Source organism: Carassius gibelio, chromosome A3 (assembly GCF_023724105.1).
Source record: "Carassius gibelio isolate Cgi1373 ecotype wild population from Czech Republic chromosome A3, carGib1.2-hapl.c, whole genome shotgun sequence".
NCBI classification, from domain to species: domain Eukaryota; kingdom Metazoa; phylum Chordata; class Actinopteri; order Cypriniformes; family Cyprinidae; genus Carassius; species Carassius gibelio.
Genome location: NC_068373.1, coordinates 30,681,275 through 30,707,038, shown reverse-complemented (window position 1 = coordinate 30,707,038; position 25,764 = coordinate 30,681,275). Strand labels below are relative to the sequence as shown.

The window sequence follows — 25,764 nt, the reverse complement described above, 5'->3', positions numbered from 1 at the left end:
AAGATGTATCTTTTTGCAAACATTTTATAACTTTTTGGAATCAATGGAGAACCAAGAAGGTTTTTGAAAATTTAAAGCAGTGGTGGGAAGTTGGCAAAATTCATATTAGAACATATTGTCCACAATATACTGCATATTCATTCCACTGTCATAGAAGGAGAAACAGTTCAAAGACTTGAAAAAGACATAGATTCTATAGAAACTGCTGCATTACAAAGAAATGATCAAACTATGATAAATAATTTGCAGCAGAAGAAGTCACAGTTAAGTTCTTTATTGAATGAAAGGGTGAAGGCAGCATTGGTAAGGGCACGGTTTACATCAGTTGCTGAAATGGATGCTTCAAGTACTTTCTTTTTTAATCTGGAAAGATCAGTGGCACAGCACAAACAAATGACATGTTTGCGCCTTCCTGATGGGAAAATAACCAACATTACAGAAATGCGTCGTCATGCTGTTGATTTTTATTCTTGACTATATAAGGCTGATGAATGTAACTCTGATTGTGCTGCACAGCTGTGTCAAGATCTGCCAAAGATAGACTGTAAATCAAAGACTGCTTTGGAAAATAAAATTTATTTTCATGAACTCAGTGATGCTCTTGGACAGTTAAAACCTTGCCGTTCTCCTGGCATTGATGGACTGACTTCTGAATTTTATAAACATTTTTGGAAATGCATTGGTATGGACCTCTTTGGAGTATTTTGTTAAAGTTACAGAGATGGATTTTTACCAACTTCATGTCAACGTGCTGTATTGTCTCTTTTACCAAAAAAGGGAAACTTAACTCTCCTAAAAAACTAGAGACCTGTCGCCTTGTTTACAACAGAATACAAACTTAAATCTAAATGTATTGATAACAGACTTAAGAAGTATCTACATTTCATAATCCACCAAGACCAAACCTACTGTATCCCAAACCGATCAATAATGGACAATTTTTTCCTGGTGAGAGATGTCTTGGATATTTGTAAAACATATAATGAAGAGATTGGAGTATTAACATTAGATCAAGAAAAAGCATTTGATCGTGTAGACATAACTACCGCTTTAATTTACTTGAAAGTTTTGGTAAAAAATTTATAAAATGGATTCAACTTTTATATAATGGAGCTTCTTGGATGGTTAAGCTGGGTGGTGGCTTAAGCAGGCCCATTTCAGTTTCAAGAGGTATCAGACAAGGCTGTCCCTTAACAGGACAATTGTACAGTATTGCAATTGAACCTTTTCTCCTTCATATACGAAAAGCTTTAACTGGCTTTTCAATACCCATTATGCCTCAGGTTTCAAGCATTATGGTTACTGCTTATGCTGATGATGTCACAATTTTTGTCAATGATCGAATTGTTATTGATGTTTTAATTAAGACAATTGACATGTATGAAAAGACGTCATCAGCCAAAGTAAACTGGGAAAAGACTGAAGCCTTTTGGGCAGGTTATAGAGGTTTAAAAAGGTTTCCAAAACTACCCAGTAGTTTAAGTTGGAACACAAGGGGATTAAAAATTTTGGGTGCGCTTTTGGGATCTGAGGAGTATCAAAAACAGAACTGGGAAGGAGCATTAGAGAGAGTGTGCACCTGACTGTCGAAATGGAGATGGCTGTTGCCACAGATGTCTTATAGGGGGAGAGTTTAAGTTGCTTATAATTTAATTGCTTCCGCTTTGTGGCACAGATTTATTGTGCTACAACCACCTGCTGGATTAATTAAAGAAATCCAAAGGAAACTAGAGACATTCTTCTGGTCTGGACAGCATTGGGTTTGCCAGTTCAAGAAGGGGGGCATCAAATCTTGTGGACATCAAATCTAGACTTATGGCATTTTGCCTGCAAGCTGTTAAAAGACCACTTTACACCAATGATATTGCTTGGCAAAATACAGCAGTTGCATTGTTAAGAAAGGCAGGAAATATGGCAATTGATAGACACTTGTTCCTAATGGACTTAAATTAAACAAATTTAATAGATCTGACCCCCTTCTACAGGTCTTTGATGGAAGCTTGGAAAGTATTTTGTGTGTCAAGATCAGCTGAAATGAGTGCAAGTCATTGGCTTTTTGAAGAACCATTGTTTTTTAATCCATTTTTACCCTCTAGACATTTATGCTGCGCAAATGTGACATCACGACTGATAACAGCTGGATGTGTGAAATTGGGCCATCTTCTAAGTATCAGTTTAGACAATCTGAGTGAGAGAACTGGGATAAAATCTACTCGATTTAATTAAACTTAATGGTAACTGCTAATTCAGGACAATGGCAGGAGAAGGAAAACCTTATATTGTCTTTCAATACTCCTCAACTGGGCAGTTTTGAGTCTGCTGAGAAGACGGCATTAAATGTGACTTGTGTCAAAATAACCAATGCACAATTTTTGTCTGGAGTGACTTCATCTAGATGGACTGAATTTTTAGAGATAATACCTCCCCAAAAGGCTGTTGGCGGTCATTGTATAATCGCCCAATTGACAAACGAACAGGCGATTTGCAATGGAGAATAGTTCATGGTGCAACGAATAGACATGTGGTGCACCTCAATCCAAATACAACAGAGGGATGTACTTTTTGTTCTGAAAGTGAATCTGTTTTTCATTTGTTTGTGCAATGTGCACGGCTGGGAAATTTGTTCACTGTTTTAACCCATTGGGCATCAGCCATATGTGAAGATTTTTCTTATCAACTGTTTATATGTGGACCAAAATACTCAGTCACAAAAATGCTTTGGTTTTATGAAATTATGTGTTTGGTATTGCCAAGTTGGCTATTTGGAAAACAAAGATGTTGGGCAAAGACAGTTTAGATCCCTTGTTCATGTTTATGGGGTTGGTGAAATCAAAACTTAAGATTGAATATGCATACTATAAACTTGTAGGATGCTTGCCAATGTTTGTAAATATATGGGCTGTAAATGAGGTACTATGCACAGTTAATGAAAATTATGATTTAGTGGTCAGTTTTTAACTATTTTGTTGTGATCAAAGTTTAAATTGTGATTTATGAATTGTATGAATGTAAAAGTGTTACACAGTTTGGTTTTACCTGTATGGTATAAATAAAGTAATTTAATCCTCTCTCTCTCTCTCTCTCTCGGTGCATGCTGGGAAGGGTTGGGGTACGTGTGAGGGTGTTCACGAGGAGAGGAAGGCTGATTTTGGGTTTTTTTTTTCCACATATATTTTGTTTGTTTTTTTGGTTTGTTTGTTTTTTTTATGTTTCTAAGTCTATGAATGTTTGGTTGTTTTTCTAAAAATAACATCTGATTTGTTTTGTGAGTGTTTGTGAGTTTTTGAGGCAGCACTGGGATGGCGTCTGTCCCTGCGAGGACAGTGTCACAGGTGTCGCTCCGCCATGGAATCAGGTGTGTACCAGCTCAGGGCGTCACTGTTGAAGACGTGTTGCTGGCAATCGGTGAAAGAGTTGGGTATGAGAACATTACTACAGCATCCAGGATGAATAAAGCAGTGGTGGTTTTTGTCGAGAAGGAAGACATAGTAAATCAGTTGATAAGCGACGGAATTGTGGTAAGTGGTGATTTTCTTATTATCTCACCGCTTGTTGCTCCGACAACGAGAGTTACGATATCCAATGTGCCGCATTTTATTAGAAATGACGAAATTGAGAAAGCTTTGTCGCGATATGGAAAAAAGGCTAGTGAGATTAAGATGATCCCGCTGGGGTGTAAAAACGCTGCTCTTAAACACGTTATGTCTTTCAGGCGGCAGGTGTTTATGTTCTTAAATGAACCAGAGCTGGACATTTCGTTCAGAGTCATGCATGAAGGGAAAGCGTATTTTATTTACGCAAACACGGGTAGTCTGAAATGTTTTGAGTGCGGGGACATTGGGCATAAACGGCACGCATGTCCACACAAGGCCCAGGTTAGTGAACTTGAAGTTAGGCCTAGTACTTCTACTGCTGGTGAGAGCAGCAAGTCAGCTTCTGAGGATGTGCAGCCTCAAGCTGGATCACAGAGGAACATCGACAGTAATGGAGTGAGTGAAAGTCAGACTGAGAATGTCCATGAAATGGTTTATTCTGGTAAAAATAATGATATTTCTGAATTGGAGGACGCTAGTGTACTGAATGATGATGTAGCTACGGTTAGCGTTGAAAGGGTTTTTAATGAAAATTCTGAAATGTCTAATTCTGGTGAAATGTGTGATGCTGATTCGGGGATGAGAGATGATGATGCTTTCTCTGATATATCTGACATTGGATCACAGTGTGGAAGTGTGGACGATGTGTATAAATTGCAAGATATAAATAACTTCCTGGATGAGACCTTTGGAAGAACTGTTGAAGTTAAAGAATTTTTTCCTGATGAGAATAAATTCATACATACAGTGAAATTGTTGCAGAGAAATGTTAGCTTTGATGCGTTAAGCAAACAAAAAAGATTCAGGTTGAAGAAGATGTTAACAAAGCTAAGAAGGGATAAAATAAGCGTTTCTCAAAACAAATCAAATGTTTAAGTCACATGTGGTGAACATTTCTCTTTGTTTTTTTGTTCTTTTTCTATCCTCTTTATATTTTCTTTCTTCCATGGAGCTGTTGAGGGTTGGCTCTTTAAATATTAATGGGGGTAGAGATGGTAATAAATTAGCAATGGTATCGGAGTTATTTGGTATTAAAAAAATTAATGTAGCTTTCTTACAGGAAACACACTCAAGTGTAGACAATGAATCTGAATGGAGTAGATGGTGGGAAGGAACGAGTGTTTTAAGTCATGGGACAAATATGAGTGCTGGCATAGCCATTTTATTTGCTAAAGGAATGAATGTTAATATTTTAGCTGTTGAAGAAATTGTAAAAGGAAGAATATTGTTGTTAAAAATCAAATATGAGGGATTTGTATTTGTACTGATAAATGTTTATGCATCCAACAATGGACCTGAGCGTGTGAGGTCTTTTTTACAATTGAGGAGTGCTATTCAAAAAATTGATGACGATGTTTGTACAATCATTGGAGGTGACTGGAATTGCACTATTGATTTTATTCTTGATAGAAAAGGGAGAAGAACCCCATCATGAGTCAAGTGTTGTATTGTTAAAAATTTTTAAAAAGTTTGATTTAATAGATATTTGGAGAAGAAGAAAACAGTATACTTGGCTCAAAGCATCTAATAATAGGGTAAGCGGAGCTAGATTAGATAGATTTTATATAGGTAAAGAATGGAATAATAAAATAGCTGAGGTTTCTATTTTTCCCGTTGGTTTTTCAGATCACCATTTGATATTGTTTACTTTGAATATGAAAAAAACTTCAAAACCAAACTATTTTTGGCATTTTAATACTAAACTATTACAAGATGCTTTATTTTGTGAGAATTTTATATTCTTTTGGAATGACTGGAAGTTAAAAAAGGTTTCTTTTGAAAACGTGCTTATGTGGTGGGAGGTCGGTAAAGCAAACATAAGAACCTTTTGTCAGAATTATAGTTCACATTCTACTTCCATGGTGAAAGCAGCGGTACAAAAACTTCAAAGGGATATACAATCTTTGGAGAATATTCTTGTGATTAATAAGGATGATGGAAGGATAAAAAATGAACATTTGAATAAAAAGAAAGAACTTGGTTCATTATTACAAGAACAAGTGAAAGGAGCATTAATAAGAGCAAGAATTTGTTCTATTAAAGACATGGATGCTCCTTCCTCATATTTTTTTAATCTTGAAAAGAAAAGTGTGCAGCAAAAGCAAATGTATCATCTTCGGCGGCCTGACGGGGCCATAACCTCTGACCCATTGGAAATAAGGAAACTGGCAGTCAATTTCTATACGGATCTGTATGATGTTGAGACTTGTGATCTTGAATGTATGTCTGATTTGCTGAGTGATCTACCGAAATTGACAATTGAACAGAAGGAATCCTTGGATGGACAGATTACTTTCCAGGAGATCACCGAGGCAATGAGACAGTTATCAAATGGCCGTTCACCAGGGATTGATGGCTTGCCGGCAGAGTTTTATCAGACATTCTGGAATGTACTTGGAAGTGACTTGTATGAAGTTTTATTGGAAAGTGTAAGGAATAAGGTACTTCCTGTAAGCTGTCGAAGAGCAGTCCTTTCCTTGCTCCCTAAAAAGGGGGATTTGTGCCTGCTAAAGAACTGGAGACCTGTCTCTTTATTGTGCATGGACTATAAAATAATTTCAAAATGTTTAGCAAATAGGTTGAAACATGTTTTGGAAGTATTAGTTCACAGGGATCAAACATACTGTATTCCTAATAGGTCAATTTTGGACAATCTTTTTTTGTTAAGAGATGTCATTGATCTTAATCAATTCAATAATGTTGACCTGGGTGTTCTGTCGTTAGACCAAGAGAAGGCTTTCGATAGAGTTAATCACACATATCTTTATGAGGTTTTGAAAAATTTTGGGTTTGGAAAGAATTTTATATCTTATATTCAACTGTTATATTCTGAAGTGTTTGTGATTGTGAAAGCTGGTGGAGGATTGAGTGCACCAATACCTGTGTTAAAAGGGATCAGGCAAGGCTGTCCACTGTCTGGACAATTATATAGCCTTGTTATTGAGCCTTTGCTGTGCAGGCTAAGAAGAGATCTCAGTGGAATTAATGTCATGCGTGGAATCTCCATATCAGCTTATGCTGATGATGTAACTGTTTTTATTTCAAATCAAAATGATGTTAATATTTTAACTGAAACAATGAGAAATTATGGAAAGGCATCTTCAGCTAGGGTAAATTGGGGAAAAAGTGAGGGACTTATTATTGGTCAGTGGAAGGGTGGGCAAGGACCTCCAAAACTACCTGGTGGATTGTTGTGGCAAAGGGATGGGCTGAAAATGCTTGGGTGTTTTTTTGGAAATAAGCAATTTCAGAATAGAAATTGGGAGGGAATGCTGGAAAAGGTGTCTGCCCGATTGTTTAAATGGAAATCGCTATTACCATTGATGTCATACAGAGGAAGAGTTCTAGTTGTGAACAATCTGGCTGCCTCAACTTTATGGCATAGACTCATTGTAATGGAACCACCTGAAGAATTGATTTGCAAAATACAGAGGATATTTGTGGATTTTTTCAAGCGGCAGCTCTCTACCTTCCAGTGTACGAGGGAGGTCAAGGTCTGGTGGATGTGCGGAGCAAGATCTCTGCTTTTAGAATACAAGCAGCACAGAGGTTTCTGTATTGTAAGGATTTAGCTTGGACTGAGACTGCAAAAATGATTCTACAAAAAGCAGGTGGTCTTAAATTAGATAGACATCTGTTTTTAATGGAACTGCATAAAGTGAATCTGTCCGAAATTACACCTTTTTACCGGTCAATGTTGCACTCTTGGAGAACTGTTTTTAAAGTGGAAAGAGATGTTGATGAATCTGGGAGTTGGATACGAGAGGAATGCTTGTTTTTCAACCCAATGATTCAGGCAAGACTTTTGTCAGCTGTAAGCGTGCGTGCATGTTTACAAAGACATGGCATTGTGAAGTTGGGGCAACTTTTAAATAATGACCGATGGGAATCTGTGGAAACCTTGAAAGAATTGACAGGATTAAAGTCCTCACGCTTGACGGAAAAGCTGGTGGAAGAAATTGTCAATGCATTACCAAGTGGTTATAGGAAAAGCATTGGACAAGGATTTCTGTCAGACCCAAGTAATGAACCGGACTTTCCAAAAATAAGAGTTGCTGCTGTCGTCGGTGAAAGACAAGAGGATGAATCCACAGGTTCAATTTTGTCTTTTAAAACTCCACAACTGGATTTGTTTAAAACAACATCAAAGAAAGCCATATATAACACTGCAGTAAAAGTTTTACATCAAGTGTTACTCAGAGGACAAAAGATCTCAAGGTGGCCAGTTTTGTTGAAGGCAGACTTTCTTGTAAGAGATAGATGGAGAACTCTGTATAAACCTCCAATCGAGAAAAGAACAGCGGATCTTCAATGGAGAATAATTCATGGTGCAATAGCTACGGACAAACATGTGGCACACCTGAACCCAGTAGTAGGGGTGGGATGTAGGTTCTGTGGGGAGGAAGAGAATTTAGAACATTTGTTTTTAAAATGTAAAAGATTGGAAGGTCTTTTTGATGTTCTTAGTAGACTGTTTCAAGCTTTGGGTGAAGAATTCTCAGAGGAAGTTTTTATAGGGGGTGTGAAATATAATTTTTCAAAAAGAAGGAAGATGTGTCTGTTAAATTATTTAATAGGAACTGCGAAATTGACAATATGGAAAACCAGGAAAAATCGAGGTTTACAGTTAAATAGTACTAATGTTGAAGTGATGTTTAAGAAATTAGTAGCTGGCAGACTAAAGATAGAATTTGTATATTATAGTCTTGTAAACAATGAGACGGGTTTCAGTGATCTGTGGTGTGTTAATGAGGTTTTGTGTGTTGTTTCTGATGGACATCTGGTTTTGCAAATGTAATTTTTGTAAAAAAATTATTTCTTCTATATAATGTGAATTGTTGAAGATTTAGTGTTGTTTTAAATAAAGTTTTGTAAAACCTCTCTCTCTCTCTCTCTCTCTCTCTCTCTGTCTCACTTTCCGGTGTGACTGTTGCGCGAGGGAGTGGATGCAGGTGCAGGTGCGTTGAGGAGAGCGGTTTGCGTGAGTAAATGTTTGGGTGTTTGAGCGCTTGAGTGGTGTATTGCGAGCCAGGTGAGTGAAGTGGATTTTTGTGTCTAAAAATCTTTGCTTTTTCCGCCTTTTTTCTTTGTTTGTTTGTTAGTTTGTCGAGCCCAGCTACACAGGTTTTGTCTACACTCACGCGACGCAATGCGGTCAAAGTGGCGTTGGCGGCGAGTGTAGAGGACATTTGTTTAGCGATCGGCGAAGTTGTAGGACATGGTTGTATTCTATCTGCATCGAGAATGAATAACGCTATGGTGATTTTTCTTAGTAATGTTGAAAAGGTGAATGAAGTAGTTGAGCGTGGGATTGTAATTAGTGGCGAGTTTGTTCCTGTTCTTCCCCTTTCACTACCTTCTAAGAGGGTCACCTTATCTAATGTTCCCCCCTTTCTCAGTGACGAAATAATAACAGAAGCTTTATCACGATATGGAAAATTGGTATCCCCAATTTAAAAAATCCCGATTAGCACGGATTCTCCCCTTTTGAAACATATTGTGTCGTTCAGGAGATTTGCATACATGATAATTCAGGATGATGAGGAATTGGATCTTAAACTTAGTTTTAAGGCTGATGAATTTGATTACATCATTTTTGTAACAACTGCTAAAACCAGGTGCTTTTCTTGTGGAAAAACGGGTCACCTAATTCGTAACTGCTCAGAAAAGAAAGTCACTGAGAAAGGAGACATGGTCTCCAATCCAAGCACGAGTAGAGAAGCTGGTATAGTTTCACTGAGCTCAGAGGTGCAAGGTGACCACAATAAGGAGACTGAAGTGGTGATTTCCAAGAAGTTAGCTGGAATAAACTCTGTTGATGTGTCTGGTATAGATTCAGAAAAGAAAGACAAAGTTGATATGATATCTGATGTAAAACAATCAAAACGTCCTGAAAAAGAAAAAGAAGGTGGTACTACTGGGACTGATGTTAATCAGGTTAAGAGTGGAATTGATTGTGTGGAAGTGGAGATGGAGACAGGAACAGAATTGTTCAAAACACCTCGAAAAAGAAAAAATGAGTGATAAGTCTCAAAATAAGAAAGTTGTGAAGAAAGCTGACTTATTTGGTAACGATGATAATGAAACAGAAAGTGAAGGTGAATCATCAGATTCTAGTGTGGCGTTGTCTCTGAGTGATTTCTCTGTTCGTAGCTATGATGCTGAAGAGATCAAATTATTCCTTAAGTCAACGAAGAACAAGAGAGGGGTGTGTGTACAAGAGTATTTCCCTAATGTAACACAGTTTGTTAAGAAAACGAGGAATTTAATGGTTGAAGGTTGCTTCACAAATAAAGAAGTATATCGTTTAAAAAATTGGTGAGGAATGTAGAGAAACTCAAGAATGATGCTGAATAAGTTAAGCTCATGTTCCACATTAATGAGTGTGGTTTTTTGGGGGCTTTTTTTACTCCTCTCTGTCATGAGTGAAGTTCGTCTAGCAACCCTGAATATAAAGGGTGCTAGAGACATTAAGAAAAGAGGAATGATAAATGAATTAATGAAACAGAAGAATCTTGATATTTTAATGTTACAAGAAACACATAGTGAAGGGGGGAATGCAGCAGATTGGGAAAAAGAATTTGAGGGGCTGACTGTTTTAAGCCATAACACTTCAATAAGTGCAGGAGTTGCAGTAATTTTTTCTAAGAGTTTTAATCAAATTTCTTATGTTATTGATGAAGTTGTGAAAGGAAGACTAATAAAAATCAGAGCTGTTTATGAAAGTTATATTTTAATTATAATCTGTATTTATGCTCCAACAGTCCCTATGGAAAGATTGTTGTTCTTAGACTTATTGGGTACTACTTTACAAAATTGCTCGGAAGAGGAATATTTGTTTTTGGGGGGAGATTTTAATTGCACAGAAAATATGATGGATAGGAACCACGTAAAACCCCATTTGTTGTCTCAGAAACGTCTTATTCATTTCATTAAGAAGTTTGATCTTTGTGATATTTGGAGACAGTCAAACGGAAATATAAGACAATATACATGGGTTCATGTGAGGGAAAACATGATTTCCCTTGCCAGATTAGATAGGTTGTATGGTTTTACACATCAGTTTAATATTTTCAAGAATTGCTCTATAATCCCAATAGGTTTTTCTGATCATAGTATGGTACAATGTAATTTTATTTTAAATTCATTTAAACCTAGCAGCGCCTATTGGCATTTAAATATTTCTTTATTGAATGATAGTTTTTTTAGAGATTCTTTTAAATATTTTTGGCAGAATTATAGAAAATCAAAGACTAATTTTAGATCAATACAACAGTGGTGGGACATTGGTAAAGTTAAAATTAGACAGTTTTGTCAACAATACACTCGCAACGTCACTATAGAGTTTAAAAGATCTCTGGAAACTTTGGAGAATGAATTAAGTGAGTGTAAAAAAATAGCTGAATCAACTGGTACAAGTAATCATTGGGAACTATTTTTTAAAAAGAAAGCTCAGTTAGCGGATCTGCTGGAATACAGAACACAGGGCGCATTGGTCAGATCAAGATTCCAAAATATAAATCATATGGATGCACCGTCAAAACATTTTTTCTGTTTAGAGAAAAAAATGGGCAGAAGAGATTGTTTAAAGCCTTGCGATCAGAAGAGGGTCATTTTTTGTTGAACCCTAGTGATATTCGAAAGAGAGCAGTTGATTTTTACAAAGATTTGTATAGAAGTGAGTATGCAATGGAAGGTGATGAGGACAGTAACTTTTTTAATTCCCTACCAAAGATGTCAGAAGAAGGTAATGTGGCTCTTTCAGGCGGGCTAAGTCTGGGAGAGTTATATAAGGCCCTTCATGAAATGGAGTCGGGAAAAGCTCCTGGGATTGACGGCCTTCCAATTGACTTTTACAAGTCCTTCTGGGCAGAGATGGGAGCGGATTTGTTACAGGTGCTGAGTGATAGTCTGGCAAAAAGTATGTTGCCGTTGAGCTGCAGGAGAGCAGTGATAACGCTAATACCAAAGAAAGGAGACTTGACAGACATAAAGAACTGGCGCCCTGTATCACTTCTTTGTTGTGATTATAAACTGCTCTCTAAGGCTTTGGCAAACAGATTGGCTGAAGTAATAAGGCAAGTAATACATCCAGACCAGTCTTACTGTATTCCGCGCAGATCCATTGTTGATAACATCTCTTTAGTTCGGGATGCTTTCGAGGTGTCAAAATTGCTGGATTTGGATTTTGGAATGATTTCACTGGACCAAGAGAAAGCTTTTGATAGGGTTGAGCACCCCTATTTGTGGAAAACTTTAGCAGCGTTTGGTTTTAAAAAAGATTTTATTATGATGGTCCAGGCACTCTATAGTGAAATTGAAAGTGTATTGAAGATTAATGGCGGTTTATGTGCTCCATTTCAGGTTAAAAGAGGTGTAAGACAAGGGTGCTCTCTATCTGGAATGTTGTATGCCTTGGCCATCGAACCTTTATTACAAAAAATAAGGGAAAAAATTGATGGATTACATTTGCCTAACTGTAGTAAAAATATATGTTTATCTGCTTATGCTGACGATGTAATGGTGTTTGTAAGTGGACAAAAAGATGTGCAAAGTTTATTTAATCTAATTAATGATTTTACTCTTGTTTCTTCGGCAAAATTGAATTGGAAGAAATGTGAAACACTTTTGGTTGGTAAATGGAAAAATGGTAAACCAAAAATACCAGAAGGTTTGGTCTGGGGTGAAGGTGGTTTAAAATATTTGGGAGTTTTTTTTAGGTGATGACACGACTCAACAAAAGAATTGGGAAGGAGTTGTTGAAAAAATCAAAGGACGTTTGGAAAAATGGAAGTGGCTGCTCCGCGTCTTCACTGTGGCATAAATTGGCGTGTGTTGATCCTCCTCCTCAACTTCTAATGAAAATACAAGCGATTATTGTAGACTTTTTCTGGGATAAACTACACTGGATTCGGCAGAGTGTTCTTTATCTACCGAAAGAAGAAGGAGGACAAGGGCTGATTCATTTACAGAGCAGAACTGCTGCTTTTCGTTTGCAGTTTCTGCAGAGACTTGTAGACGGTGCATCAGATGTCAGCTGGAGGGTAATGGCCCATATTGTCTTGCAAAGTTTTGGAGGTTTCGGACTAAACAAACATCTGTTTCTACTAAACCCTTTAAAAATGGACTTGTCTGTATTTCCACCTTTTTATAAGAGTCTTTTTAAAGTTTGGAGTCTCTTTTATATTCAGAAATCTGAAAACCCGAACTCACTTCACTGGCTTCTGGAGGAACCTTTAATTCTTGGAGCTCGGCTAGATGTGAATGACAATAATTGTGGTTTTAAGCTTAAAGAATCAAAAGTGATTATTTTAAGACATTTGCTGGACATAGCTGGGGAGAAATTGGACAATGCTGTTAAAGTAGCTGATTTTTTAGGCACTAGATCTGTTCGATTAGTTGCAATTCTTTTAGCTAAGTTAAAGTCTACCCTCACAACAGAAGAGGTTTTAATGTTGAAAGATTATTTTTCTGGAGTGTCCATTCCTGATGAAAGTGATTTTTTCCCTTGTTTGATGATCTCACCAAAGTTGGATGGTTTTAATGGTTTTCCTTTTAAAACTTGGGACTCCCAGTGGTTGGACGTAATATCTACTAGAGGAAAAATACTGTATGGAGCCTGTGTAATGGGTTTTAATAAGAATCATTTGGCAAGAAAAACAGATACACCGTGGAGATCTTTTTTTTGCTTAAAGGAAAATGAAAAACCAGAATGGAGAGTATTATATAAACCGCCATTATCAAAAAAGGTTGGGGATTTGCAATGGAGAATTCTTCATGGAATTTTAGCTGTTAATTCTTTTGTTTCGATTTTAAATGTGGAAGTTAATGATGATTGTCCCTTCTGTTTACAAAGAGAAACAATTTTTCATGCATTCGTACAATGTGCTAGATTAATACCTTTATTTGTTTTTTTAGAAAAATGTTTTTGTGGTTTTAATGAATTGTTTACGGAAACTGTGTTTATTTTGGGTTTTAAATATAGTAAAAAAAATAAGTACTTTTGTCAGTTACTGAATTTTATAATTGGGTATGCAAAAATGGCAATATATATTACTAGAAGGGATAAAATTGAACAGAAACATGGGCAAAACATCATTGACACTTTTTTAACATTGGTAAAATCAAGAGTGCTGATTGATTACAAGTTTTATAAAAATATGAATGATCTGTTTACTTTTGAGAAGATTTGGTATTGCAAGGGAGTTTTTTTTTCCTGTTGTCAGCTTGTTTTATGTTGTGTGTATTAAGATGATTGTGAATTAAAGTTATTTTTCAAATTCAAATTCAATTCTCTCTCTCTCTCTCTCTCTCTCTCTCTCTCTCTCTCTATATATATATATATATATATATATATATATATATATATATATATATATATATAAAAATCTCTCTCTATATATATTTTTTAAGTTCAGAGTCCAGCAGCCACAGACATACAGTGTATGAATCACTTTCTTTACTGTTCTACTTTAGAAAAAAATCCACCTATACATCTTGGATGGCCTGGGGGTGAAACATTTAGCAGCATATTTCCATTTTAGTTGAACTATCCTTTTAAATATAAAAGGCATGAAGCTACAGACTTTCTTCACTGACAATCCATGAGAAACCTCTAACAACAGACTTAGAGAACACACATCATTGTGAGCGAACTGTTTCTACATTCTGATGATGAAAAAATCCTCACCTCCTGACTGAATCTTCTGCTTTAACTCTTTGATTTCATCCTCCATCTTCATCAATTTCTCTTCATATTTCTCCTCTGTTTCACATCTGACTCTGTTCTCCTGAGCCTTCATGTACATCTGAAGTGAATATGGTTCAGTCTTCATGTTCTCAATATAATCCAGTAGTTCTGGGATCTGTCTTGCGCTTTCATGCTCTTTTAAACCCATCACGCAGTACTGACCTCCACAATGACTGATTAACCTCTGAGATTCTGGGCTTTTTTTTATGAAGTCTGTCACTGGACTTTTAACAGTGCCTTCACTGATAAACATTACTATGAAATGCTCTCTGGAATAAAAGTTCTTCTGTATCTTCTCTATTTCTGTTTTGTCTTCATCTGTCAGTGGACCAACAGGAACAATGAGGAGGAAAACATGAACTCCAGGATGACAGAGAGACACACAGCTGAGAGTCTCACGCATCACTTCCTCCTCTGAGAGACGAGACAGAGCTGGAAGCTCTATCACACTGATCTGACGACCATGAATCTTCTCATCTTTCTTCACACACTCTTCACTGCTCTCTCTCTGATGTGAAGATTTTATAGTTTTTCCATGTAAAAGTTTGGACACAGAGACTTTAAATGTTGGATCACTTCCACACAGAACCAGGTTCAGCTTCTGTTTTCCAGAGAAATTAGCTGGCACCGAAAAACATATTAAAAACATTAGACTTCCGTAAACAACAACCACATTTTAGAATATGAAATTCTTAACTTCCAATAGTTGCTTCAACTTACAGTTGGAGTGAATCCACTCTCTTATATCAACTGTAAAAAACAAACAAAAACAAAAAAACATGAATGTCTGACATTGTACAAATAGTTATGCTGTATTCTGCCATTCTGCAATCATTTTTCATATAAACTGTTTTGTTGTTGTTGCTTTTATTTTCTAAGCATTTTTTATTTAGTTATTTGGTCCAAAAGCATTAAAGCTGCTCCTAGTTCCTTAATTAATTCTTGAGTTCTTGTTCCAGTTCACTTCCTTTGAGTTTTTCATTATACATTATTTACATGTACACTTTATTCATTGAGAATGATTAACAGTACAGGTTTTTTGAAACTCTCTCTGCTGGAAACTTTCCAGGACACAGGGCACATCCCACAAGTTTAATAACAGTGACAAAATATGTGCTGCTTATAGTCAAACTGAATATGCAAGCTCCTGTTTTATTTGGAAGATTTTTTTTTTATCATTAAAATGTAGTTTTAGTTATTCTAGTCCATTAGCCTAATAAGAAGATACAGTCTGAAAACATACTTAGACTTTCTTCACTTCTCTTGCTCTGTTCGAGTTTTCCATCATCTTTGTAATAAGAACGCTCTATGTATTTTTCCTCTGATCTGACTGAACCATGAGATATTTGCTCTTCATCTACTGATGTTCCTTCAGCATCATGAAATATTTCACATGTGAGATATTGTTCCTTGTTCTCCTGAAGTATCTTATCAAACCTCTTGAATATGTCAGATTGCCATTCTGGGTTTTCTCTTTCAAACTCCAAATGTCTTTCTCCACACTCCTTTATTAACTGATGAATAGCTGTCTGCTTTATTACTGGACTCATGTATGAGTAATCTCTCTCTTCATCAGTCATGACAATGATGACACGTTTAATCGCTTCTCCACTGAATTTGTTGAGCACATGTTTCACTTTTCTCAGGTCCTCCTCGGTGAAGTCTTTATACTGAAGTATGATTAGGAACACAAGAGGTCCTGGATCAGACAGTAACACACACTCTCTCACTGTCTGTGTGATCTGATGATCTGAGATGTCAGGATTCAGTAGATGAAGAGGGTCAATGACTGTGACGTGTCTGTTCTTCACTGTTTCACTGATTTTCAGCACATTGTGCTGCTCTATAAGTGCATCACTCTCATGCACATTTATTCCCAGGATTGACTTTCTGACTCTGCTGTTTTCTGATACATTCTTCCCCAGAAGAACAATCCTCAGATCACACACTGGAACACAAAACACATTCATTTATTCTTTCACGAAAATATTTAGAAAATAAAAAAATAAAGTCTGTGGTTATAATATAGCTATAATTTAATGAACTTACTGTTAGGCCGTTCTCCACTGGGACTTCGTCGCCTTTGGCTCCCTAAAAATAGCATCACCCATATAATATTAGATGTGATAAATATGTAATGATTGAACCTTCACAATCATCATGACCAGAGATGTATAAAGTACTAGAGACCCATACTTGAGTAAAAGTACAAGTGCTCTATCAAAAAAGTGACTTGAGTAGAAGTTGAAGTGCTCTTTAAACACCACACTTAAGTAGAAGTACTAAAGTATTCAACATTTTTTGTACTTAAGTATTGCAAGTAGTCTATTTAAAAATTTACTACTCAAGTACTGAAAGTAAAAGTAGAAGTATTGTGTTACGTAGCTATTAAAGAAAGTAGTCAAAAGTTTGAACATATTGTTTTTACTATTTCAAATGATTAACCTAAAGGACAATCACAATTCCTTTGACTGTAACTTCTTGTAAACAAAAAACGGTTACTAGGGTTAGTTAGCCCAATTTGCAAAATGATGTCATTAATAACTTACCCTCATGTTGTTTCAAACCCATAAGACATCAGAGGGTCATTTAGAATTTTTTGAAGCATCAAAAATACATTTTGGTCCAAAAATAGCAAAAACTACGACTTTATTCAGCATTGTCTTCTCTTCCGTGTCTGTTGTAAGACAGTTAAAAACAAAGCAGTTTGTGATATCTGGTTCGCGAACGAATCATTCGATGTAACCGGATCTTTTTGAAACAGTCCACCAAATTGAACTGAATCGTTTTAAACAGTTCGCGTCTCCAATACGCATTAATCCACATATGAATTAAGCTGTTAACTTGTTTAATGTGTCTGACACTCCCTCTGAGTTAAAACAAACCAATATCCCGGAGTAATTCATTGACTCAAACAGCACACTGACTGAACTGCTGTGAAGAGAGAACTGAAGATGAACACCGAGCCGAGCCAGATAATGACTCGTTCACGAGTCAAGAACCGTTTCTGTCAGACGCGTCCGATTCGTGAACCGAGGAGCCGATGATACTGCGCATGTGTGATTTAGCGTGAAACAAACCGACACACAGAGCGTCTGAACCGAACTGATTCTTTTGGTGATTGATTCTGAACTGATTCTGTGTTAATGTTATGAGCCCAGGTGCAGTCAACGCCAATGACGCCATTGCATCGAGCGCAAAAGAATCGATGAACTGTTTTCTTCAACTGGTTTATTGAATCGAACTGTCAGAAAGAACTAACGTTACTGGTCATCCGAGAACCGATGCAACCGGTTCTTGACTCGTGAACGAGTCATTATCTGGCTCGGCTCGATGTTCATTTCTCTCTTCACAGCAGTTCAGTCAGCACGCACAGTCTTCTTAATCGCTTGTTTCGCTCAATGATGTGCCAGCTTCATCAAACCTGCCATCTACAGTTCTGGCAGTGGTTTGTAATGGAATGATTCGTAACATTATTATAATTGTAACGAGTAACGATGCAGCACATTAAAAAAATATCGGAGTAAAAGTATTAAACTCAGCGAAAATATGTACCGAAGTAAAAGTGGAAGTAGGAGAAAAAAATAATACTCTAGTAAAGTACAGATACCGCCTTTTAGTACTTAAGTACAGTAGTGAAGTAGTTCTACTTCGTTACTATACATCTCTGATCATGACTGACTGGATTTAGTGAATGTGTGCAGAACAATGTTAGAATTAACATGCAAACATTAGGTCTGGTTTAATTATTAATGGTTTACAACATTAATCCTGTTTCACATAAAATGCAGGTTAATAATTAATATTAATGCTATGTTTTTGTTAATCATAGTTTTTTTTTCTTCACTTACTGGCGGGACGATTACCAGATGAACTTTGGTCTTTCTTGCTCTCTATAAAAAAATAAAAATAAAAAAATTCAAAGTTAAAAAAAATTTAAAATACTTACTCCTGCTCACTCACGCCAAAGAACTCCCCGCTCAAGCTCGCCGTCTCTGCAAGATTAACGATGGCAGTTTGCACGCACAGCTACTAGAAGATTTACATCTGTCAGACAGGTTGCTAATGTCATCAAGCATAGTTTGAGTCTGCGCGTCAGAAACGGAAGTGCTAAAAATGTCAAAACTTTTGGAAGATTCAACAACAGTCCTTGGGAGATAAAGGTAGTCAGGGAATCTCACTCTGTAAATGGGGTGTAGAAGTTGGCAGCTCTCACAAACACTGCAGCGTGATTGAGGTCTACGTTACTCCGCCACTCACAGACAGCAGCGTGCTCGGAGTGAGAGCTGTGCTGGAGCTGCCCAGAATGGTGAATGACATTTGTTCGGAAGCATGGTTTGATGCAGACAATAGCTAGGTTTCCATCCAACTCATTTGAATTTATGGATGTCAATATTCGATAATTTCCATGATCGATCGACGTTTAAATTAACGATCAATTAATAACCTTAATACTGCAAAATGCGTCTGCAGCGGTATTATTATTATTATGTGCAAAGCCTGTCATAGGGTTTGGCAAGGAGGAACTCAAATGCAGACAGGAATCACATCACGAAGGGTTTATTAAACACAAAAAGGGGAAAACAAAACCCACGAGGGGGAAAACAAGGACTAGGGCAGATTCAAAATAACTTAACAGGACTATGTTGACACAATAAACAAAGACTCAAAACACTAGAACACTAACTACAAATAAACACTCACGGATATACAAAGACTTCTCAAAGGGGTGACAAGGATACACTCTCTCACGAGGCTGACAAGTAGAAACGCATATAAGGAGACAATGAACCGACGAAAGACAGAGCACACTAGGGGATCTAAATAGGGGAACTAATTAAGACACAACAGGTGGCACAGATACGGCAATCACGGCAAGACTAGGATAACAAGGAGGGCGGGGCAAGGGAACGAGACAACACAAGCACATGGCCCAAAGACAAGGCCATGTGCTTGTACACAAAACACGGGTCTGTCATGATCCTGCCTCAAGACTAGAGAAAAGTCAGGACATGAAGGCAGAATCATGACAGGACCCCTCCCTTAAGGAGCGGCTTCCAGACGCTCCTCAAGGGAACATCAAACGCGGGACATGACTGACTGGGACAGAGACAAAAACCAACAAGACATGACAAATAACAACAAAGGCAAACACGAATACACTACGACAGGGTTAGGGTGGCAAATAAAAAAAAACAAACAGGGAAGGGAAGGGGAGGAGGCGGGACAACAAAGTTCATGGGGGACAGACCAGGTTGGGTGGGTGGGGCAGGAGTCTTAGAAGGACGGGACGAAGGCTGACGGTGAGGGGTCCGGGCAGGTCTGGGTGGTGAGGGGTGGGGAGTGGTCTCAGGACAACTGACAGAGGACATGACAGGAGAAGTCACAGGACACGGGGAGACAACGGCTGGACACGGGAAGACAACAGCTGGACACGGGGAGACAACGGCTGGACACGGGGAGACAACGGCTGGACACGGGGAGACAACGGCTAGACACAGAGGAGACAACAGCAGGACGCTCGACGACATCAACTGGACACGGGGCAACATCAACAGGACACGGGGCAACATCTACAGGACACGGGACTATATCAACGGAACACTCGACAACATCAACAGGACACATGACAACATCAGCGGGACACGGGACAACATCAGTGGAGACAGAAATTGGGTCAGGAACTGCGCTAACTGCGGCTGGCTTGGGATCTCTGGGGACAGGGTCTGGGGACAAGACAGGACTGGTAGGGACTTGAAGGATCTGGGCAAGACGAGACAAATAATCAGACAAAGTCTTGGCTGCAATAATAACCGGCATCTCCTTACGAGACGAGGCAGACTGTAGTAATGTTTCTGCTGCAGAGTCTGTCGCGGCTCTCTCCTCCGCCCTCACGACTGCGGACTTGGAAACAGTTCTTTTAGTCGCCGGTTCGGGGCCAAGGCTCACCGCTGCTGGCTCGGGCACGCCAGCGCTCGCCGCTGCTGGCTCGGGCACGCCAGCGCTCGCCGCTGCTGGCTCGGGCACGCCAGCGCTCGCCGCTGCTGGCTCGGGCACGCCAGCGCTCGCCGCTGCTGGCTCGGGCACGCCAGCGCTCACCGCTGCAGGAGAAGACAGAGTCGCAGGACCGGAAGACCCCTTCTTCCTCCTCTTCCTCCTTGCCCGCGGTGCAGAGGTCACCGCTGGGTCTGAGACGGGTTGGGGGAGTGTCTCTGGCAGGGCTGACTCCGATTCCCACGAGAACCGTCTCCCTCGCTTCTTGGGGAGACTGATGGGAGTGGGAGGCGCCTCAGGATTCGGGGAGGGATCTGCCTGTTCCCCCAGTGTTGTGACGGCCAGGAGATGACCCTCTGGGATCCCTGGCAGTTGGGTAGATGGTGGGGACCTCTGTGGCTCCTCCTGGGAGAAACTTTCCCACAGCCGGGCATAATTATTAAGAATCCACCTGCTCTGACTCAGACGAGTATGGGAGGGCGACCCTCTTCTTGTCGGTGGGGAAGACATCCAGCATTGCTGGCGGAACTCGAATTGGGATTGTAGACCGGAGGACATCCTGTCTGCTGAGTTCTGGTTTGGTCGGTTCATTCTGTCATAGGGTTTGGCAAGGAGGAACTCAAATGCAGACAGGAATCACATCATGAAGGGTTTATTAAACACAAAAAGGGGAAAACAAAACCCACGAGGGGGAAAACAAGGACTAGGGCAGATTCAAAATAACTTAACAGGACTATGTTGACACGATAAACAAAGACTCAAAACACTAGAACACTAACTAAAAATAAACACTCACGGATATACAAAGACTTCTCAAAGGGGTGACAAGGATACACTCTATCACGAGGCTGACAAGTAGAAACACATATAAGGAGACAATGAACCGACGAAAGACAGAGCACACTAGGGGATCTAAATAGGGGAACTAATTAAGACACAACAGGTGGCACAGATACGGCAATCACGGCAAGACTAGGATAACAAGGAGGGCGGGGCAAGGGAACGAGACAACACAAGCACATGGCCCAAAGACAAGGCCATGTGCTTGTACACAAAACACGGGTCTGTCATGATCCTGCCTCAAGACTAGAGAAAAGTCAGGACATGAAGGCAGAATCATGACAAAGCCCCTTAAAAAAAAAAAGCTTTCTCACCCGGATTAAAGGGGTTTTAGTCTGAATAAAATGCTAGTAGCAGGACTGTAAAATGAATAGGTTTGATTATGATCATTTGATAAAATGAAGAGAGTGCGCCATACGTTGGAGATCATTTATCTTTGTTGACTGTTTCCCATCAAGGAGACCGCTGAATGCGCTTCTTTAAATGGTTTCGTGGTGCTCGTTGTTGTATTTTAAAACGCAATTGCAATGGGCCATGGGACTGGTGTGCACGTCAGGTGAAGGAGAGATGCGGAAGTGCTCGCTGGGGGTGGTGATGCGGGTGCTGACATGAGTGTACGGCAGAGTGCATCAACCAGTTCCTGGAATGGGCCGCGTCCCAGACCCTCTCGCTCTCCCGGAACCAACAGTCGACCGTGGGAACATCATAGGGTTCTCCAGACCAGGGGAATAGAGGTGGTTGGTAGCCGAGTACGCACTGGAAGGGTGTGAGACCGGTGGTGGGTTGACAGAGGGAGTTCTGTGTGTACACGGCCCACCCCAGGAATTGGTTCCAGGAGTTCTGGTGACCATGACAGAAGGTACAGAGGAAGCGTCCGATCTCCTGGACCTTTCTTTCCGTCTGCCCATTGTATCCGAAGGACAGGCTGATGGCCACACCTAGGGAGGGAGTGAAACGCTCTCCATACCCGGGAGATGAACTGGGGGCCCCGATCTGACACGATGTCCTCTGGAATGCCGAAGTACCTGAAGACATGGTTAAACATCAGTTCTGCCGTTTCCATGGCAGTGGGGAGACCCTTCAGAGGAAGAAGACGACAAGCTTTAGAAAATCTATCCACAATTATCAGAATACAGGTACAATTGTCAGAAGGTGGAAGGTCTGTTATGAAATCCACCCCTAGGTGTGACCACGGGCGGTTGGGAAAGGGCAGAGGATGAAGTTTGCCGGATGGTAGATGGCGAGGACTTTTCGGCATTGCGCAGCTGGTACATCCACTCACGTACCTTCTGACATCCGAGGCCATGTTGGGCCACCAGAAGCGTTCCCGTAGCAACGAGAGGGTTCCATTGACCCTCGGGTGACCAGTGCCAGGTGATGTATGGGTCGAGTGAATGAGAGGAGTGCGCTGTGTCCTGGGGATATATTGGAGTCCTGGTGGGCAACCCGGCGGAGTGTTGTTGCGGGCCTCGGCTGGAGGGAGAGTTTCTGCAGACCAGGAGATGGGGCGATTATAACCTTGTCAGGAAGGATGGATTCGGGGTCTTCCGATTTTTCTTCGGGTGCATAACATCTGGACAGAGCATCGGCCTTGACATTCTTAGCCCCGGGGCGGTAGGTGATGGTAAACTGGAAGCGGGTGAAGAATAGCGCCCAGCGGGCTTGTCTTGGGTTGAATCTCTTGGCTGCTCTGAGGTATTCCAGATTTTTATGGTCTGTGAGTACTTGAAAGGGGTGTTTAGCTCCCTCCAGCCAATGTCTCCACTCCTCCAGGGCAAGCTTGATGGCTAGTAGCTCCCTATTGCCAATGTCATAATTGACCTCTGCCGGGTTGAGTTTCCGGGAGAAGAAGGCGAATGGGTGGAGGCGGCTGGGTGTCTCCTGCTGCTGAGATAGGACCGCTCCCACTCCGGTGGTAGAGGCATCCACTTCCACGACGAATGGTAATTCTGGATCCGGATGCACAAGGAGTGGGGCAGTCGTGAAAGCCTGTTTTAGGGTTTGGAAGGCTTCGGAGGCGGCAGGAGTCCATGACAGGGACTTGGGCTTCCGACGAAGGAGGTTGGTAAGCGGGCTGGTGATGGTACTAAAGTTTTTAATGAATCGTCTGTAGAAGTTGGCGAATTTTTTTTAATGTAAACTAGATGGAAAAGATCATCCTCTTCACATGAGCAAAAACGTCCTTGGCATAACAGCAGAGAGGACCGGTATACTACGGTCTATTTAAACTGACCAGTGTAACCTTTCATATGCTTGGTTGACTGTACTTTATTTTAATAATGAACAGACTGCGATGTAAGTTTGAAATTAGAATGCACTTTAGATGTTCTGTGTCATTTATACCAAACACAAATGTTGCTGGTTGCTAGTGTGTTTGCAGCACTACTGTTATTTTATATATATATATATATATATATATATATATATATATATATATATATATATATATATATATATTGTTTTTTTTTTTTTTTTTGTATTTTCCAGTTTAATTGATTTTTTTTTTAACATTTTATTTATTTTATTTAAATGTATATTCATGTTTAAATTTATGTTCCAACAAACTTGAAAAATTCTGCGTGATAAATGCTCTAAAACTTTTTTGTAAATGATTGACTTTCTGATTGACTTCTGTCAGTGCTCAATAAATGATGATAAGTTTAGAAATGTTATGCATCCACTTATTATTAGTGTGACATTTTAGCATGCAAATGAAGGGGAAAACTTCGAGATATCGGCCCTAAAAATCGGCAGCAGATTTCGGCCATCGGCTGACCTGACCTCTAAACATCGGCATCGGCTATAGAAAAAACCATATCAGTCGATCTCTAGTTGTAATGCAGTAGTTTTGCGGTCACTGTGTTTTTTACAGGCTAGTTTACTTTTAATATGGACCACAGAAAGAATGGCGTAGTTTTTGTAGCTAGGGGGTGTCATAATAGCTGGTGGAAGCGTACAAAATAGTCAAGTCACCTTTATTTATATAAAATGGCAGTTAAAGGCAGTTCATCATTGAATTCAGTGATGTAATCTCTGTTCAGTTAAGTAGTGTCTGTGCATTTATTGCAATCAAGTCAATGATATCGCTGTAGATTAAGTTGAATACCCGCAAGACACTTGTTTTGACCATAAGCTGAATGTGGATGGGGGCACCCTATGATTTGCATGCCCTTCCGAAGGGAAAAGCTCATCAGCTTTTTTTTTTTTAAACTAAAAGCTTTATAGAAACCACCACAATCTCTGTAAGTTTATTCTTTCCACTTCGTTGATGGTAGAACCATATATAATCATCCTTTACCCAAGAAATGATGCTCCAGTGAAGACTCCGAGCGAGGTGACGTCTCATCAGGATATTTACACAAACAGGTAGGTTACAGGTTTTTTTTTTTTTTTTTTTTTTTTTTTATAACTGCATTGGAATGCTGTCAATGGCTCAAGCCTCCATTTACCAGTCTTAAAATGACTTTCTGGAACTAGCAAAAGAGGCGTTGGAAGAGATTCGGAAGAAATAGTCCTACTCACAATAGCGATTTAAGTACAAAAACCAGACGGATCCCTTTAAATATGTCTAATTGATATCTTGAGGTGTGGTAATCGTAGTATGAGTGTAATAATTTACTCCAGGCCATTAAATTATTAGAACGATAATGCACACCCGAGGTGTAACGGCTACAACGTGAATTATTTTTCTAATCATCAGTTATTTCTTACATATTTATCTTAATACAAAAAGAAACTGCTTCAGAGTTACAATAAATGTCAGCATCCAAAAAAAAAAAAGTTTCATTAGTAGTTTAAATTCAACAATGCAGCTCAACATGACTGTAAGTGAATTAAGTGCTACAATTATTTCAAGAAAGTGACAAACTACTTAGATTGTTTATTGCACCAAAAGTTATTAGAAAAGGGGTTATTAAATAGGCTATTTGTACAAGATCATACGTTTAATTACACCTTGCTGAATCTGCATATATATATATATATATATATATATATATATATATATATATATACAGTATTGTTCAAAATAATAGCAGTACAATGTGACTAACCAGAATAATCAAGGTTTTTCGTATATTTTTTTATTGCTACGTGGCAAACAAGTTACCAGTAGGTTCAGTAGATTCTCAGAAAACAAATGAGACCCAGCATTCATGATATGCACGCTCTTAAGGCTGTGCAATTGGGCAATTAGTTGAATTAGTTGAAAGGGGTGTGTTCAAAAAAATAGCAGTGTGGCATTCAATCACTGAGGTCATCAATTTTGTGAAGAAACAGGTGTGAATCAGGTGGCCCCTATTTAAGGATGAAGCCAACACTTGTTGAACATGCATTTGAAAGCTGAGGAAAATGGGTCGTTCAAGACATTGTTCAGAAGAACAGCGTACTTTGATTAAAAAGTTGATTAGAGAGGGGAAAACCTATAAAGAGGTGCAAAAAATGATAGGCTGTTCAGCTAAAATGATCTCCAATGCCTTAAAATGGAGAGCAAAACCAGAGAGACGTGGAAGAAAACGGAAGACAACCATCAAAATGGATAGAAGAATAACCAGAATGGCAAAGGCTCAGCCAATGATCACCTCCAGG

The 25,764-nt window shown here is 39.2% G+C and overlaps 2 protein-coding genes across 2 annotated transcripts in view; both read right to left on the bottom strand.

The window, feature by feature from the left end:
* LOC127942456 (GTPase IMAP family member 8-like) overlaps window positions 1–25,764 on the bottom strand; it is a 92,333-nt gene that overhangs the window by 42,302 nt on the left and 24,267 nt on the right. The gene's annotated exons all lie outside the window — the stretch shown is intronic.
* The window catches only part of LOC127942419 (GTPase IMAP family member 8), a 63,251-nt gene that overhangs the window by 26,511 nt on the left and 10,976 nt on the right, over window positions 1–25,764 (bottom strand). Inside the window, exons 3-7 of the mRNA XM_052538121.1 lie at window positions 18,195–18,236; window positions 16,393–16,434; window positions 15,587–16,291; window positions 15,064–15,093; window positions 14,284–14,964 (exon numbers count right to left, since the gene is read on the bottom strand). Coding sequence (XP_052394081.1) covers window positions 14,284–14,964; window positions 15,064–15,093; window positions 15,587–16,291; window positions 16,393–16,434; window positions 18,195–18,236 — 1,500 coding nt within the window. The remainder of the gene's footprint in view (window positions 1–14,283; window positions 14,965–15,063; window positions 15,094–15,586; window positions 16,292–16,392; window positions 16,435–18,194; window positions 18,237–25,764) is intronic.